Genomic DNA, 16412 nt, shown 5'->3' on the forward strand with positions numbered 1-16412 from the left:
AAGCTGTGTGCAACCAGCATAAGCTCAGACACACTTCTTTCCCTATCTTACCTTCCAGAGGGAGCTCGAGCTTTTCTTTCTCACCTCAAAAAAATATCTGTCCCTACACACCTTCCTGCTCGTTCACTGCCACTCCTCAAAAGCTGTTTTCCCATTTTTATCAGAAGTTCCTCATCTACTAAGCAAGAAAATAACTGCTCCAGGTACCTCAGCTTTAGAACAGCCCCCTTAGCAAATTTTCACTGCTAAATAAAGGGGAAAGTGTACTGAGCCCTTTACCAACCATGACATTTAACTGTTTGCTCTCTCCCTGGCTCTGTCTTAGACTTGTCTTTAGACTTTTCATAAAAGTTTAATCTTTAAGAAGGTCTAGTTTCAAGAGGGACAAAGTAACTAGTAATGGAAGTCAAACAGAAAGTGTGTCATAAGAGTCTCAAAAGATGCAGCTGAAATGCAGTCTCAAAAGATGCAGCTTGTACTGCTCTTGTCTCTTCTTCTTATCTTTGTGAACTGAGAATGGACAAGAGCAAATAGACCATGGATACGCCTGAAAAAACATTTAGAAAAAATTAAGCAGAGAATTGGAAGACAAATTGTGACATCTACATGACCTGTAGGACAAATTCATAGGCTATGCTCTCCAAAGACAGACACAAGGTTTAAGTATGTAAACTTACCAACACATTTAATTTATGTTCATTTCTGAATTTTTCAGCAAATTTCCATACTTCCTTGGGATTAGATATATCCACAATATGCAAGAAGATATTCTAAAAGAAAAGAAACTAAGTTATAAATAACAGGGACAGCGAAGAGACCCTTTTCACTGCTTAGGCTTGTCTAGGTGAAAAAGTACTTAAGCAGTATGAAAAAAATATTGTCTCCAGAACACAACTAAAACAGGTTAACATGCACAACTGAGAAATATAATTCTAGTCCTTAAAACATGCTTAGTCACTTGATTCAGCTGCTTCTGAGACACAGTTTTTTAATGCCAGAGTCCTACTTAGACAAATACGTGACAGACAGTCAGGCATAGCAGAGAACTAGAAAAATATTGCAAAGCTTGCAAAACTTCAGTTTAAACAATTCATACAGCAGCTTCCTCTTTGGCTGTAAGGAACTTTCCAATGAAATGTTCAAGGTCACAGCATTAGAGAATAATTTAGCTTGGAAGAGACCTCTGGAGGCTGCTTGGCAAATATGGAGATTCAACAGCCTGTCTGAGCCCCCTGCTCAAGTGCTTTATCACCCCCATGGTGAAAGTTTTTCCTACTATCTACTCAGCATTTTTTACCCTGTTCTAATCTGTGTTGGCTGCCTCTGGTCCTTTCACTGCAGACCTCCAGGAGAAGCCTAATACTGTCTTCCCTACACACTCCCATCACATGGCTGTAGACTACAGTAAGACCCACCTGGGCCTTCTCAACACTGAGCAAAATCAGCCTCCTAGACTCACACTGCACATCACATGTACCATTTCCCTTGTCACCTGGGCAGCCCTCCACTGGACTTGCAAGACACGGATGACTTCCTCGACCTGGGGAGTCCAAAACTGGGCACAGAACTCCTGCTGTGATCTCACAAAGACTTAACAGAGAGAGATACACCTCCCTCTGCCTGGTGGCTAGCCTCATGTTCACACAGCCTGGGGTGTGTTGGCCTTCCTTGCTGCAGGGCACACTGTTCACTCAGAAATAACTTCTGCAAAGTCCCTTTCTGCAAAGCTGCTTTCCAGCCAGCTAGGCAAAGACTGCACTCCACACCATCACCTGAGCTGTTAAAGAGATATCATCAATTTTTGCCCCTATATTGACTCATGGGGGTTGCCACTAAAAATCATTAACAGATCAGCTTTGTTCTGTTGATTGTTACTTTCTGAGCCATATGTTCCAGACAGTTTTCCACCCACCTTGTCATCCACCAGTTCAAACTGCATCTCTCCAAAATGGCTACAAGGATAGCATGTAAAAAGCCTTGTCAAACCTAAGGAGCGCACTGCTCCCTTCTTGTCCATAGGCAGAGCTATCTCATCAAAGGCAGCAATCAGGACAGTCAGTCCAGGTTGGCCCTTGAAAAATTCACACTGTGTTTTCTCAATCACCTTCCTGTCTTTCATGGCTCTCATGAGGATTTGCTCTGTAGTTTTCTGGGGAGCAAGGTGAGGCTGATCAACTTGTAGTTCCCCAAATCCTGCTTGCCTTTTTTGAAGATGAGTGATTTGTCTTTTTCCAGTTAACAGGAAGAACTTCCCACTTTGAAGAGCTTCTCCCTGAAGATCAACCAGTTTTTCCACAGCCTTTTGCTACCAAACAGCTCCATAAAAAAACAAAACAAAAATCTTCTTTCCTAAACCCAAATATTGTAATTCTACTACTCATCCTTCTTGTCTGTCTTGATCTTAAATTCCACAATCTCATGACCACTTCCACCAAGGCAGCTGTTCAAGACTGCTACTGATAGCAAGTCCAGCAGAGATCACCTCCAGCTGGCTTGGCCAACACTCATATCAAAAAAATCATCCTTGATGTTCTCCAGAAATTTCCTGGGTTGTTTACGCTCTGACATGCTGCCAGCAGGTGTCAGGGTGGTTCAAGTGCTCCATGAATATCTGTGACCATGGGGCTTCCTCAGACCTCTAAGAAGACTCCATCTACTTCCTCTACTTCATCAGGCAGTCTGTAGCAGACATCCACCATGATGTCACCCACACTGGTATGACCTCTGCGCCTTACCCAAAAGCTCTCAACTGAGTCATTACCCATTTCAAAGCAAAGCTTCATGAATTCAAGCCACTACCTTGCAGAGAGCACTCCTCTTCCTTGACTTTCCAGGTCGTGTTTCTAAAAGGGTGTTGTGGTTTAACCCCAGCCAGCAGCCAAGTACCACACAGCCACTCCCACACTAGCAAGACCAGGAGGGAATCGGAAGGGTAAAGGCTAGAAAACTCATGGGTTGAGGTAAAGACAGTTTAATAGGGAAAGCAAAAGAAACATACGCAAGCAAAGCAAAACAAGGCCATGGCCATTCCACCCTGAGAATGCCCAATTCATCTGATCTCACAAGCTAAGCAGGGTTGGGCCTAGCACTTGGATGGGAGACTGCCTGGGAATACCTGGTGCTGCAGGCTTTTTACAAGGAACTAATCCTCTGCTTCCCAAGGGCAGGCAGGTGTCCAGGAGAGCAGGGCCACATCGCACATAACTGTTGCTTGGGAAGACAAAATGCCATCACTCCAAACATCCTCCCCTTCCTCCTTCTTCCCTCCACTTCATAAACTGAGCATGATGTCACATGGTCTGGAATATCCCTTTGGTCAGTTTGTCAACCTGTCCCAACTGCATCTCCTCCCAACCTCCTATGCACACCTAACTGCCTTGCCAGCATGGCAGTATGAAAAGCAGAAAAGGCCTTGGCTCTGCCTAAGCACTGCTCAGCAATAACAAAAACATCTCTGTATTAGCAACCCTGTCTTCAGCACAAATCCAAAACACAGCCCCATACTAGCCATTGTGAAGAAAATTAACTCTACCCCAGTCAAAAGCAGCACAAAGGGCAAGGGAATACATCTACTCCACCACTCTAGTAATGCCAACCATTTCTCTCTAATCCCAGTGAGATCACACTCTGCAATCATGCATGGATTCCTGTGTTTCCTACATCATGTGTATTCATGTATAGGCATCTGAAATGGGCTCCCAGTCATGCTGCTTTCATATGAAAACTGTGAGAGCTTCCTCCATTTTGCAGTCCCCTAGACATTTACTCACTGTCCCTGTGATAACTACCTAATGAAACCAGTTTAAAGCCCTCCTCACTAGCTTAGCAAATCTGCTGGCAAAGACACTCTTGCTCCAATTTGTCATTGCTGCTCAGTAATACTCACTTTTCAGAGGTCAAAGAGGTCATAAAGGCCATAGACAAAGTGACAAAGGCCAAAGTGACACCAGAAGCACATTCAGGTGTTGACCTGCGGGGTGTGTATGCTCCTACTCAAGCCCTTCCCTTTCACTGTAAGGATTTAGAGGACCACTCCTTGGGCTCCCATGCCCTTGACTCCCTGTAAGCACTCTTGAACTCCAGGTCACCCCTCACAATGTCACGGGTGCCCATGTGGCTGGGCAACAGGAAGTATTGGTCCTAGGTCCAGACCAGCCTCAGCAGACTCTCCACAATACCCTTAGATCTGAATCCCCAGCAAGTGACAAACCTCTCAAGACATCAAGCCAAGACTGCAGATGGGTGCCTGCATCCCCCACAGGAAGAAGCCTTCAGCCATTATCACCCACCACTTCCTCCCACTGTCAACAACTGTTCAGGATCATGTGTCTCTAACACCTCCCCTGACAGAGCCTGTTCTTCCTCATCTGTTACCATGGCACTATACCTATCTTATAAATGCACATCTGCAGGCAGAGAATGAGCCTCCCTTCTGTTGCCAGCACTCACAAGCTTCCATTCCTCCTCATCTTAGGAGTCTCTATCCTCTGCTTACTCAAGCACAGCTTCTAGCCACCCTTCCTTCCATACCATGTGCTCTTTGGCTCTCTATAAAGACCCTGTCAATCTCCTGTTTCTATTCCCTATGGCTATGCAGCCTGCTCACCTCCTGCTGTCGCTTCACCTGGCAGCCCAGCACCCTGATGACAGCAGAGCCCAACAAATGAAGCCACCATCATGCGCTGCCCCAGGCTCAGGGAAAAGTACCAGTCACTCCCTGCAGCCCAACATCTGCCAGATTATTCCTCTGGAGCTCTGTCTGGGCCAGTCTCCCATGTGCCAGGCACAGCTGCTCCAACCAGAGTGGGAGAGCATGCTTTCAGGTGCATCACTGCACCCACTCCAGCTGTCTCAGAGTATCAGGTGCCTTCTGCATCCCCTTCTATGCTAACTGCTGCATTAAATGCTAAGTTCTTGTTAGTCATCCCATGTCACAACACTCTTGCAATGTTTTGCAATACTAAGACCAGGAATGGGGATGCAATATGTAATAGAATTAAAAAAAAAAAGCTTGACATATTGACATAGAGCAAAGTTATAATTTTCTAAAACACTAAAGCTAGAAATAATGCCTGCCTCAAAAACATCAAAAACCTTTTGCTGTTTGTTACAGGCAATTCATTTTCTTTTTTACAGAGTTGTGTTCTACATAGTACAAGCACAGTGGCATTTATCTGCATACAAAGGCACATCAACTCCTACTCTTCTCCTAGATAGCACTTAGTCTCAAAGACACACCACAGACAGTCTTATGACATATCCCAGGAAAAGGTTGTTTTAAAATAATTATGCAGAGGATGTGTTCTCATGCAAAACAACAAATAATCATTAAAGGGCCTCCTCTCTTTCCAAGTTGTTTCTTTAAATACTCATTATACAAGCAAATGAGATAAGTGAAGAAGCTGAAAAAATTATATGGCATTATTCCCTGCCTATAATTCTGCTTTCCTGAAGATAAAAAGCACATGACTCTCTCTAGCCATTGGATTTCAGCTCTTTAGTTGAGTTAGGGTCAGAATTTTCTCCTTGTAATAAGGTACTCTAGGATGACCTTGCTTGATGAGGGAGATTGGACCAGATGACCCACTTCCAACCTTACTCATTCTGTGAATCATTCTGGACCACAAACTTGACACTGCTCTACTGTTTCGAGCTGGATACCTCTCTAGAAGCTTTCTACTTTTAAAGCTACTACTGTTATCTACTGGTAGAGAACAGCTAAGGTTTTTTGGGCAGATGCTCAATATTACAAGGGATTTCAGAGATTGAAAAAGATCTAATTCAACACTTATCTGCTGAAGACTGTCACACTGACTCAGGAAAAGGACACACACGCCTGTTCCCTATAAAAGTCCTCAGTGGTAGAAAAGCCATTTTCAAAGTGAAACCTAATCTTCGTGACTGGATCTACTGTAACAGATTAGGAGAACTTTCCAGTTCCCAAGTCTAGGTGCAGGTGCCTGTCAAGTAACTCCATTTCAGCACTGAACTCAGGCATGTGTTGCAGAAAACAGGAAAAATCTTTGGTTATACACTTCATTATAAATGAAGCTTTGTTACATACTATAACAGGATCTCCATCCAAACTATCAGAAAGAGCAAGTTCAGTCTGGATACAGCTTGTCAAGTTGTAGATAAAGCATTATATTATCTCAATGGATTGCTTCTGAATGAGTACTTATAAAGAAGGATGTTCTTGGGGACTCCTTATTAAAATGCTCTTCCCACTGCAGTCACGTGTCCCACAGGGCCTCTTGTACAGCTCATCTAACACTTCGCTGAAAGCTGCTCTCTATACAAGTGCCCCATCCCCAGGGTCACAAACAAGTCCTGCAGTGCCCTTGTACTCTTTCATGACTACAGAAACTACAGGTTTGCAGCCTATCAGAGTGGGAATGCAGTAATTCATCTGTCTTTAAAGGAAGAACATTATTTGCTTCAAGTTTTGTTTCACCAGATGATAGAAAACAGAACATGAAGGAACCTTCAGAGATCAAACTCACCTCTTTTCCCAGACTGTCTGATTGCAGTTAGTAAGGGAGGTAGTACAGATAATCACCAGTCTTACTACAGCCATGGGATTACACAGCTATAGATAGCTGGGAAGTATTTATTTCTACATAACAACTGATCTAATTTACCTCCATTAAAGAACTGAAGTGTAATGCTGGTTGCGTCACACTAGGGAGCTGAAACCTAAAAGCAGAAATTTAGTCAATAAGACATCTCTAACCATAAAATGTCTTCAGAATTTTTGATCCACATTAAAAACTATTACTGGAATCAAAATACTGTGTACAAGAGCCAAGTCATTATTTAAAATGAAGATAGGTCTCCATCCAAGTGCTGTGGATTAACCCTGGTAGGTAGTTCAGCCCTGTACCACCACTTACTCACTCACTCCTCTCCCAGTGGAAAGGGGTAGACAATCATAAAGGCAAAACAGATAAAACTTGTGGGCTGAGATAAAGACAGATTAATAAGTGAAGCAGAACTGTGTGCGCAAACAATGCAAAATAAGGAATTCATTCACTACTCCCCACTGTCAGGCAGGCATTTAACAATCCTCAGGAAAGCAGGAATTCTTCCCATGCATCAGTGATTTGGGAAACACCACAACTGTCAATGTCCCCCTTTACTCCTTCTTCCCCCCAGCTTTTACTGATGATCCCTTTGGTCAGTTGGAGTCAGCTGTTCTAGTGATCCCCCTCCCATCTTCTCATGTACCCCCAGCCTGCTTATGGTGGAGCAGTGTGAGAACCACTTTGATACTGTGTGAGCTCTTAGCAATAACTAAAACATGGGTTGTCAACACTGGTTTGGTCACAAATCCAAGACACAGCACCACAGGAGCTGCTATAAAGAAAATTAACTCTATCCCAGCCAAAACTAAGAGCTAATGACCTATGTGCTTCTCCATAATCACACCCTCCTGAATAATTAGCAAAAACAACAGTGACAGCTACAGGGGCATACTGCAGAATGACACATACAGAAAAAAAGAATATGTAACAAAAGGAAGGAGGTAAGGAAGAGGTATTATAAGAAAATGAGATGGAAAAGCACACAGAACATGGAACTAGGACCACACACAGGACTTAACAGAGCAGCCAACCTTAGCAAACCAAGGGCATGTTATTCAGACACATAAAACCTTCAGCTCCAATGCAGTAGACTCATAAATGTTGTTGCAAGTGTTGCAACACATTAACTTTTAAAAGCCTCAGCCACATAGTTGGGAATAGTAAGTAGGACATCACAAAACATATCAACAACAAACATCAAATAAAACAGCATGCTGCTAATGATGTTACTTATCACAGAAAACATAATCTAATGAAATGAAATCACTTCAAACCATATGAATGATAAACTACAAGATGTTTCCACATCCGTATGAAAACACTATTAAAAACACAAGAGTAAAACGTCAAAACAGTATCTCAAGGCCTCCAAGGTCTTTAATATTAACAATTTTTCTAAGAGTAAACAAGAGACTGAAAGGTAACTCACCGGATTGCCCGTTTCTGTCACTATTTCTTCTTGGGCAACCTCGGCCCGTTCCTTATTTCGGCAAACCAGATGAACCATGCCACCTGGTGGATTGAAACAAGAAACACAGTTGATAATTAATTACTAACTGCATTTGGGGGAGACATTAGCATTTTAATTGGGGGAGACTTTGGATATAAGAAGAGAGGTGGAAGATTTCTGCTTGGCTCCGGTCCCTCGGAAGGCAGGCAAGATGAAGTATCATGCTGTAATAGGGTCCTTACACAAGTCTGCATGTATGGAAAAGACCACTGCACTCCAAGTACTGTCTGCTCAAACCTTTTTCTGTCAGGTCTGTACATCATATTTAGTGGATGAAATACCAGAGCCATACTGGAGATTGAAGCTAAGGCATCTGTATTATAAATGCTTCTTTTGATACACGCCTTAGAAAGTTCAGTAAAGAGCTTGAACAACACAAGTGACTAGAATTGCTCTATGAAAAGGAAATTAAAATGCCAGGTATCAGAATTCTTCTCAGCAGTGGAGATATGACAAGGACCATGGCCTCAAATTGTAGTTTAGGAGGCTCAGGTCATCTGAGCCTTATTTCCATTAAGGAAAATAATTTTCATTAGTTTTCTTCTAAAGAGATCATAACTTGCATCCTTGCAGGTTTCAGGCAGCGAGACAAAGCAATGACTGGTTTGATGCAGTGTTGCCAGCAGTTGCTTCAAGTGAGATGCTGGACAAGGTGACCTCTACAGGTCTCTTCCAACCAACTTTTCATTGAAAGGAACACCCAGGGCAAGGCTTTTTTCAGAGACCTGGATACTTGCCATGATCTCATCACACACTATAGAAAGCCTTTAAAAAGAGGACTAAAGTAGGAATATATTTTTTTATTTTGATGCCTTGTATTCTCTGATCATTACAAGTCATGCTTTACTCTCAGTCACAGGAATACCTGTACTCTTTACTTTTACCTATTTTTAAAGGTGTCTTAGGGATTGCTAAGAGTTCACCACTAGAAAGCTCAAGGAACGTAATCCCAAAGGATGCATAATAGTAACAACAGTGCCAGGTCACTCTTCTAGCACCCAGACCCCGAATGCAAAACACCAAGACTACCCTAGGGATAGTGCAGTCACACACTGCACAGCCCAGTCTGGGGGCTGATAATGAAATTTTCTGTTTACAAGAGAGGTTCTTCCCCTGAGCACCACAATAGCAAGTATCCTTGGCATGCAGCTGATGGGGCCAACAAGCCTCAAGGTTCTTCTGAGGTTTCCTAACAGCATCTGATTCCTCCACAGCACTTCCAGAGCTGTCTGGGTTACTTTTACCAAGTGCACAATCACAGGCAGCCATAGGAAACTCCTGAATCTGGGAAAACAATACAAATTACACTAACTGATGTTTAACACAGTTAATCTTCATTTTGTGTAACACAAATGCTGTCCATGGAAGGGACCCTGCACAGACAGGCACTGAATATGAACAGATCAGAATGAAAGACAGTCTTTGCCGCAGGGAAAACAGATTTCATGAGTGAGAGAAAAGCCAATCAGAAGGGGCAGTCCAAGGCTCATTTCTTTGGCCATTCTCACAGTGACTGCAGAGTTCACTGCAAAGGAGGGCTCCAATTACAGACCTTAAGGCAGTTGAGAATGCGCATTTGCAGATGTTTAAGAAGCTCTTCCCAAAACACAAAAGACAGCACAACTAATATGTGTAGATACAAATTAAACACATGGAAGAAGCAGTTGGCCTTCAAGCTGATCAGGAACATTCTCAGAGTCTACAGCAGAAAAACATTCCACAAAAAGAGATGCATTTTTAAGGACTTTGAATATAAACTTTTTTGTTGCCTTTGAGGACACAGGGGAAGTTTTGGTGTGACCTATGGACTAGGAAAGGAATTTGAATACATTTTCCACAGTAAAGATGAAATTATTTGAACTTAACACATGGGAATTGTCAGAGTAATTGGGAGAAGACTGTATCAAGTCGGAAGTGCAGTTCACAAGACAGAGAAAAGCCCAAATCTGCATATCCATAAGACACCAATTCAGAGAAAAGCTGAACTTAGACTACAGAAATTTTCATCGAGATCATTATTAGTTGGAAAGGTCTGAATGCTTGAAGGTAAAGCCAACATAGCTTGATTATTCTTTTGCTGAGTTTGAAATCCTTATTATCTTGTCATGGTGTACTTTAAGAGATTCAACTAGAAGCCAGGGCCGCAACAGCTGACATTGAGTTTCAAAGTGACATGCTCAAGAATAGGATCAGGAAGGCATTTTAATTTCATATGAAACAGCAATGCCCATACAACACATCAGACACACAGTCTGAGCCCAAGGTTGTTCTGCTAAACATGGCGACCAAATCCCACACAGATCCAACCAGCCTTCCACCTTGCAAAACCTGGCAGGCATATCCATTTGTGAGCAAAACAGTCACCAGACAAAGCAATATTTACATAAAGCTATTATGTATGATAGCAGTAGTCGGAACCTGATATCAATCACATGCTGATACTGATGGAGATCTTTAACCCAAAGACTCTTTGATGCTAATAGTTCTGAATTAGTTTAATTTAACTGAGTCGCACCTAAGCACGCAAGGAGAGAGCAAAGAGGCACAAGCTCCTCCTTTTTATTCTACATGCCAAAACTCCTATCACTCTTGCACAACAGGAATTATTTTGTCAACTCTGTAAGGGATTACATTTATCCTTCAACAGCAGTTAGGTCCAGTTCGTACTATCTCCTTGTGTACAGAGAGCTAGATAAAAAAATAATTGCATGTAATCAGCCCAAAGGCACAAACTCCAAGGTATTATCATTAAGATCAAGCACAACTACATTGCTTTTTCTATACTCTCCCATCTCAGCTTTGCAAAGCCAATTGTTTTCTTTCATCATATGATAAATTCACAAATTCTTCAAAACAGTTCAAATTCAGCCAGGCTGCTACTTGTACTGAATCAGCTTTAAAAAGACTGTGATCCATCACCAACATCTTAGATGCCACAATAACACAAATAGTTTTGGTAAACATGCACTTAAAAACACTGTGCAGATCCTCTCCACTTATTTGGTTTCATTATGCCAGTTTTCACAGCACCAATTGCGCTTAAACCTGTAACCCACACTAAGAGCCCAGTAAAATGACCCCTCATCCCGTGCATTTGTGTGTGTTTATGCTGGAAGGCCAAGCCTGCTTCCTTCCATGTTATCTGTATCAACTCCTCAGAGCTCCACTGCATTTCAGCTCACCTCTCCTTGCTATCTCCTTGGCTGTGGCCTTGCCAATGCCACTGTTTGCACCGGTGACCAGGAAGGATCTCCCACTCACATCCACCTCCACATCAGCTGGATTGAAATGCTTGGAAGCAGATTCGTAGCCGCCCCTGAATAAAGCAAGACACACCCGTAAAAAACTAGAAGAGCCCACTTCTGAAAAAAAAAACATTGGGGAGAGTTGAAAAGCACTTTTCCCTCACAGCTCAGCTGAATGCCCCCCCTTGCCCTGTTACTCTCTGTACTCGTGGGACAGGCCACAAATACTGCCAGTGACACTGCAACCAGTGATGTACCACAGAATCATCAAGGTTGGAAAAGACCATTGAGATCATCAAGTCCAACCATCAACCCCAGCACTACCACCACGTTCACCTCCAATCCATGTCCTCAAGTGCTGTAGCCACATGATCTTTGAACACTTCCAGGGGCGGTGCCTCCACCACTTCCCTAGGCAGCCTGTTCCAGTGCTTTACAAGCCCGTCCACGACAGCAGCTCCTCGTGGCGTTCGCCCGCCACAAACACCCACCCCCGACTTGGACAGCGGGGAAGGGGCCCGGCCGCAGCCCCGGGGCGGGGCGGGGCGGGCCGTGCAGCTCTCACAGAGAGAGGCGGCAATCCGCTTGGCTTGGCGGGGTGGGGAGCGGTCGATTGAAAATACAAAATAAACTCGAGCTGGTTGAACTCCCGCGGGCAGGCAGGAACGCCCCGGCCCGGGCGCTGCGCCCGCCCCACGCCGCGCTCCCGCCCGCGGGGGCCGCCGCCCGTACCTCGTGTATTCCCGCAGCCCCTTCACGAACCACACGGTGTTGCGGTACCAGGACATGGCGCTGCTGCCTCCACCACAGCTGTGCCGGCCCCGCCTCTGCCCTTACATAAGGTCAGCCCTGCCCGCGTTAGGTAAGGGCCGAGAGGCGGCACTGCCCGGCCGCCCCCGCCGCCACGAACCGGCAGCACTGACGGAGGGTGCAAGGGCGGGCAACAAGTTTGTCAGTAGGGGGGAGCTGTGCCACCTTCCCCCTCAGCAGCAGTTTGTGGGTTGTTTCTGCTTATCTTTTCTGGTTTTTCCCCTTCTTTAGCCATCAAGGACAGCCGCAGCGAGCTTCTGCCGCGCCGGAGATGGCTGTGCCTGGTGATGGTGGTGGCATAGGAAGGATGGAGACTTTCCCAGGGCACCTGGTCGGGACAGATGCTGCTGCCAGCTAATCCAGAACTGCAAACGGGGTGTTGTGTTTTGGGAATGGGGAGCAGAGTTACAGGATCTATGCCTGCACCCTCTGCCCTGGAAAGCTGTCAAAGGGATGCTCTCACAGAAACATAACCGTGTTGTGCTACACCAAGGAGCGTTTTGCATAACAAATCCATTAAATATCCAGCTCCTACTAATGGAGCAAAGTATACTAGTAAGGAAAGGGTACACGAATGGCTGTTGCAGTAGGGGAAGTGAAACTCAAAATTTTGTGTTTTCAGTTCCTCTAGTATGTGCTTTGGAGCTATGAAGCCCAAGAGAATCAGTTGGAGTTGTACATCTGGGCAGCCCATGTTAGCCATAAGGAAATTGTCATTATAGGTATAATTATGCTTTTAAGTACATGAAAGGACTACGTACTTAGAAAATTCAGTGTACAAGTTAGATAAATTCATGTATTTTACGTGGTATGTGGGGTAATATGCAGAGAACCCTATCTAAGTTTTCAAGAGCTTAAGTTGCCTGGTTTCAATAGCAGAGATAGGGAAGAAATGGGAATATTCTTTTTTGATCCTGTATGATGGTCTGATACTTCTTTTTCTAAATCTTTTTGCTCTGGCAAAGACCTCATACTAAAATCTTCCACTTTCTCAGCACATTTTTTGAGTATTAGGCTCATACAAAAGTCACTTCCCACTATCAAGTTACACTTTTGAACTCGCTGAACTCGGCACTGTCCGCTTGTACTGTGTATTGTGTGTGAAGTAAGAGTTTTCAGCGGGCAAAGAGACACTTTTTCACAGTGATGTTTTCTTCCTTGCAGAGACCATCCAGCTACATGTTGTGCTTTTGCATGAAATCTAAAAATGCTTGTTCTTATTAAAACAGCTGAAAGACTCTATTAAAAAACCAATAGCCTGAGTCAGTTTTAACTGATCTTGTTCTTGGAAATGCCTGGGAGTTTGTGACTAAAGTATTCCTAAACAATTCATCCTGATTCTGTTGCTTGAAATGGAGACTTTGGGCCCAGAAGGGAACAGCTTGGCAGTAGTGTGAGTGGCAGAATGTTATTTCATATAGTGGAAATTGAGTGGCAGTCGAAACTATGGACATGTGCTGTGATGTCTGTGAGTATATGGAAATAGTTTTGTGATCATCACCGACAACATGCAATTGGCAACCAAAACTGTACAGCCTAGACTGCTATGATGATGTCTGATAATCATACTCGCTGTGAACAGAAGAGATGTTAGGCTTGTGCAAGTCCTGCATACAGGCTGAGGTAATGTCCCCCCTTCCTTCTTTCTGTCCCATGCCCAGCAAGCCCTTCAGCTTGTCTGTTTCCCTCACAGCCCAGAGGTGTGAGGTTATTTTCCTCAAACCCTGGCTCAGCAGGGGAAAACCAGAGCATTATGTGGGCATGCCTGCTGTTATGAATATTCGGGCAGAAAACTGCAGTGCTGCCCCACATTTTCATGCTAGTTAGAGACTGTCTTACCTTGGGCTTCATCTCAGCCCATGCATCTTCTCTGCATCTCAGTGTGCTGTTAGGAGAACAATAATGTTCCACAGCTGCTTATGCCACAGAATTAGCTGCATTCTTTACAGGAAATATGGTTTCATTTTGAAAAACATTAGCAAAGCCCAAACAAAACAATGGAAGCTCCTGTGAGTAAATGCAATAAACCAGGTTGTGTTTTATTCCCTTGTAATTTCTGTGTTTCCGTACTTATTTCTTAAGCACTGAGACTATGGGTAATACAAGCAGAATGGGATGATAGCTCTAATGTGTTTTGTTTGTAGTCTCAGCCTATATTGTCATAAATTAAGGAGTGCATCCCTGCAGTCTGCTGATCTCTGGAAGTAAATGAAGTGTATGCAGATACACCCAATTCCTTGCAGGCTAAACCATTTGGACTGAAAAATTCTTTGTCGTTACAGTAGGCAACAAACTTGAATGCATGTGTTTGTTGCTAGGCTGTGAAAGTGATTTTCTTCAGCTACCTGGGTTTTTTTTACTGCTCTTCTACTAGAACTTACTGCTGTTACTACCAGCTGTTGGACAGGAATGTTCATGGGCTTATTGACTCAGGTGAGTTCTGCTACACTCCATTCTTTTTTTCTTATTCTTCTGCAAATTTTGCTGCTTATTAGGATTGATTATTCTGGAGCAACTAGAGTTACCAAATTGCAGATGTTATCTAATAGTATGTATCCTCCAAGAGGTATTGAAAAGCAGGGCAACAGTCACACCTCGGCTGACATGGTTGTTATATGTTGTGTTCAAATACAAAAGGAATGGACTGAAGTTTTGTGTCTCCAAGCAGTCCACATACTGTTATAACAGAACCCACAATGATGTGTGAAACTTACCCATGCAAAGCTGTGGAGCCAAACCCTCACATGTAAAAAAGCACAACGTTTCTTTAGTAAAAGTCTTATTTCACCTGTTTTACAGAACAATTTTAATTTTTTTTAAGTCCAGTAAAAATACTGAAGCAACTCTTTTTCTGATATCTTCTGATAAATTATATTGATGAACTAGTAATGTGAAATCCATGCAGAAGTAGAATAGTGATACAAAAAGCAAAAATAAGCAATGATAATAAAAAGGTGTTTTTTACAACAACTTGTGAATAAGTGTGCATAGTGGGGGTTTTTTTCTCCATTATTTGCACCCTGTGTATTCATTTTATATTGGTACTGAAAGGTTTGGGTTTTTTTCGAAAGGACTGAGACTCAAATCCACAGGATATCACAGAATCATAGAATATCCTGGGTTGGAAAGGACCTTAAAGATAATATAGTTCCAACCCCCTTGTCGTGGGCAGGGTCGCCTTTCACTAGACCAGGTTGCTCAGAGCTCCATCCAACTTGTCCTTAAACACTTCCAGGGATAGGGGCATCCACAACTTCTCTGGGCAACCTGTTCCATGCCTCACCACCCTCACAGTAAAGAATTTCTTTCTAATAGCTAATCTAAATCTACTCTCTTTCAGTGTAAGTCCATTCCCCCTTGTCCTGTCACTACATGCTCTTGTAAAAAGTCCCTCTTCATCTTTCTTGTACTCCCTTCAATATGCAGTTACCTAACTCATCTGGACATCAAGAGGACCTTGTTAAAAGAAAACTTTCATGTATGTTGGCCTACAGGCCCACAGTTTGCATCTCAGAGGCCCTCTCACATTTGAGCTGCTATACTGCAGGATGTGGAAAAGTATCACAGGTTCTTCCTTTGCTTGAGTGCTAATAATCATACAGAAGAGTCAGTATGGCTTAGATTTAAATCCGTGGGCGAAATCAGTCTCTGATATAACTATTCATCTCAGTGAAATTGCAGCAGGGTTGATTATAATTAGCATGACTGGTAAATGTAAAGTACCTTAATTTTTAGACTGCAGTCACATAGGCTCATGCACTTACACTTATTTTTATTCAAATAAGACATTTGGTAGAAATTCAGTATTACAAACACATATACATGATTTCTGAGTTTCATACAATTTGTTCAGAAACCTTACAATATGACATTGTTCTTTTTAGCAGTTTCCTTCTACTTTGTTTTCTTGTACTATGCAATATTAGATGGCACTTGTCAGCCTTTTTTATTTTCCCTCAATATTGTACTTTCTAAAAATGTCTTCTGTTTCCTCCTGTGGCTAACACCTGTGGGACTTTCATCTACTCCAGTAGTAAACGGGAACCCGAAGAAACTTACGCCAAGAAGCAACAGTTTAAAATTGCAGTGGCTCCCCATTGTGATGCAAGGTCCCTATCAACTAAAATATGGAGAAGATGAATACTCAGAGATAAGATTCAAGATAACTTACAGAAACTGATCTGGTTTAGAATGTTGTACAATATTTGCTAGTTATCACCGTTTTAACCTTCATAGCCCTTTGCCTCTAAAGTCAAAGCATTT

General features: G+C 43.1%; 1 protein-coding gene across 4 annotated transcripts in view; it reads right to left on the minus strand.

The window, feature by feature from the left end:
• The window catches only part of DHRS12 (dehydrogenase/reductase 12), a 38145-nt gene extending 25887 nt beyond the window's left edge, over positions 1-12258 (minus strand). The window contains exons 1-4 of one of the 4 annotated variants that reach the window (XM_027674419.1): positions 12072-12257; positions 11277-11410; positions 8014-8096; positions 678-770 (exon numbers count right to left, since the gene is read on the minus strand). In XM_027674419.1, the coding sequence (XP_027530220.1) occupies positions 678-770; positions 8014-8096; positions 11277-11410; positions 12072-12127 (366 nt within the window). In that variant the 5' untranslated portion in view covers positions 12128-12257. Of the gene's footprint in view, positions 1-677; positions 771-8013; positions 8097-11276; positions 11411-12071 lie in introns of all 4 variants that reach the window. The other 3 variants (XM_027674420.1, XM_027674417.1, XM_027674418.1) reach the window with 3 other exon arrangements.
• Between the last annotated feature and the right edge of the window lie 4154 nt (positions 12259-16412).

The sequence above is a fragment of the Neopelma chrysocephalum genome, unplaced genomic scaffold (genome assembly GCF_003984885.1).
Source record: "Neopelma chrysocephalum unplaced genomic scaffold, ASM398488v2 Primary Assembly neopelma1_25, whole genome shotgun sequence".
Classification (NCBI taxonomy): Eukaryota; Metazoa; Chordata; class Aves; order Passeriformes; family Pipridae; genus Neopelma; species Neopelma chrysocephalum.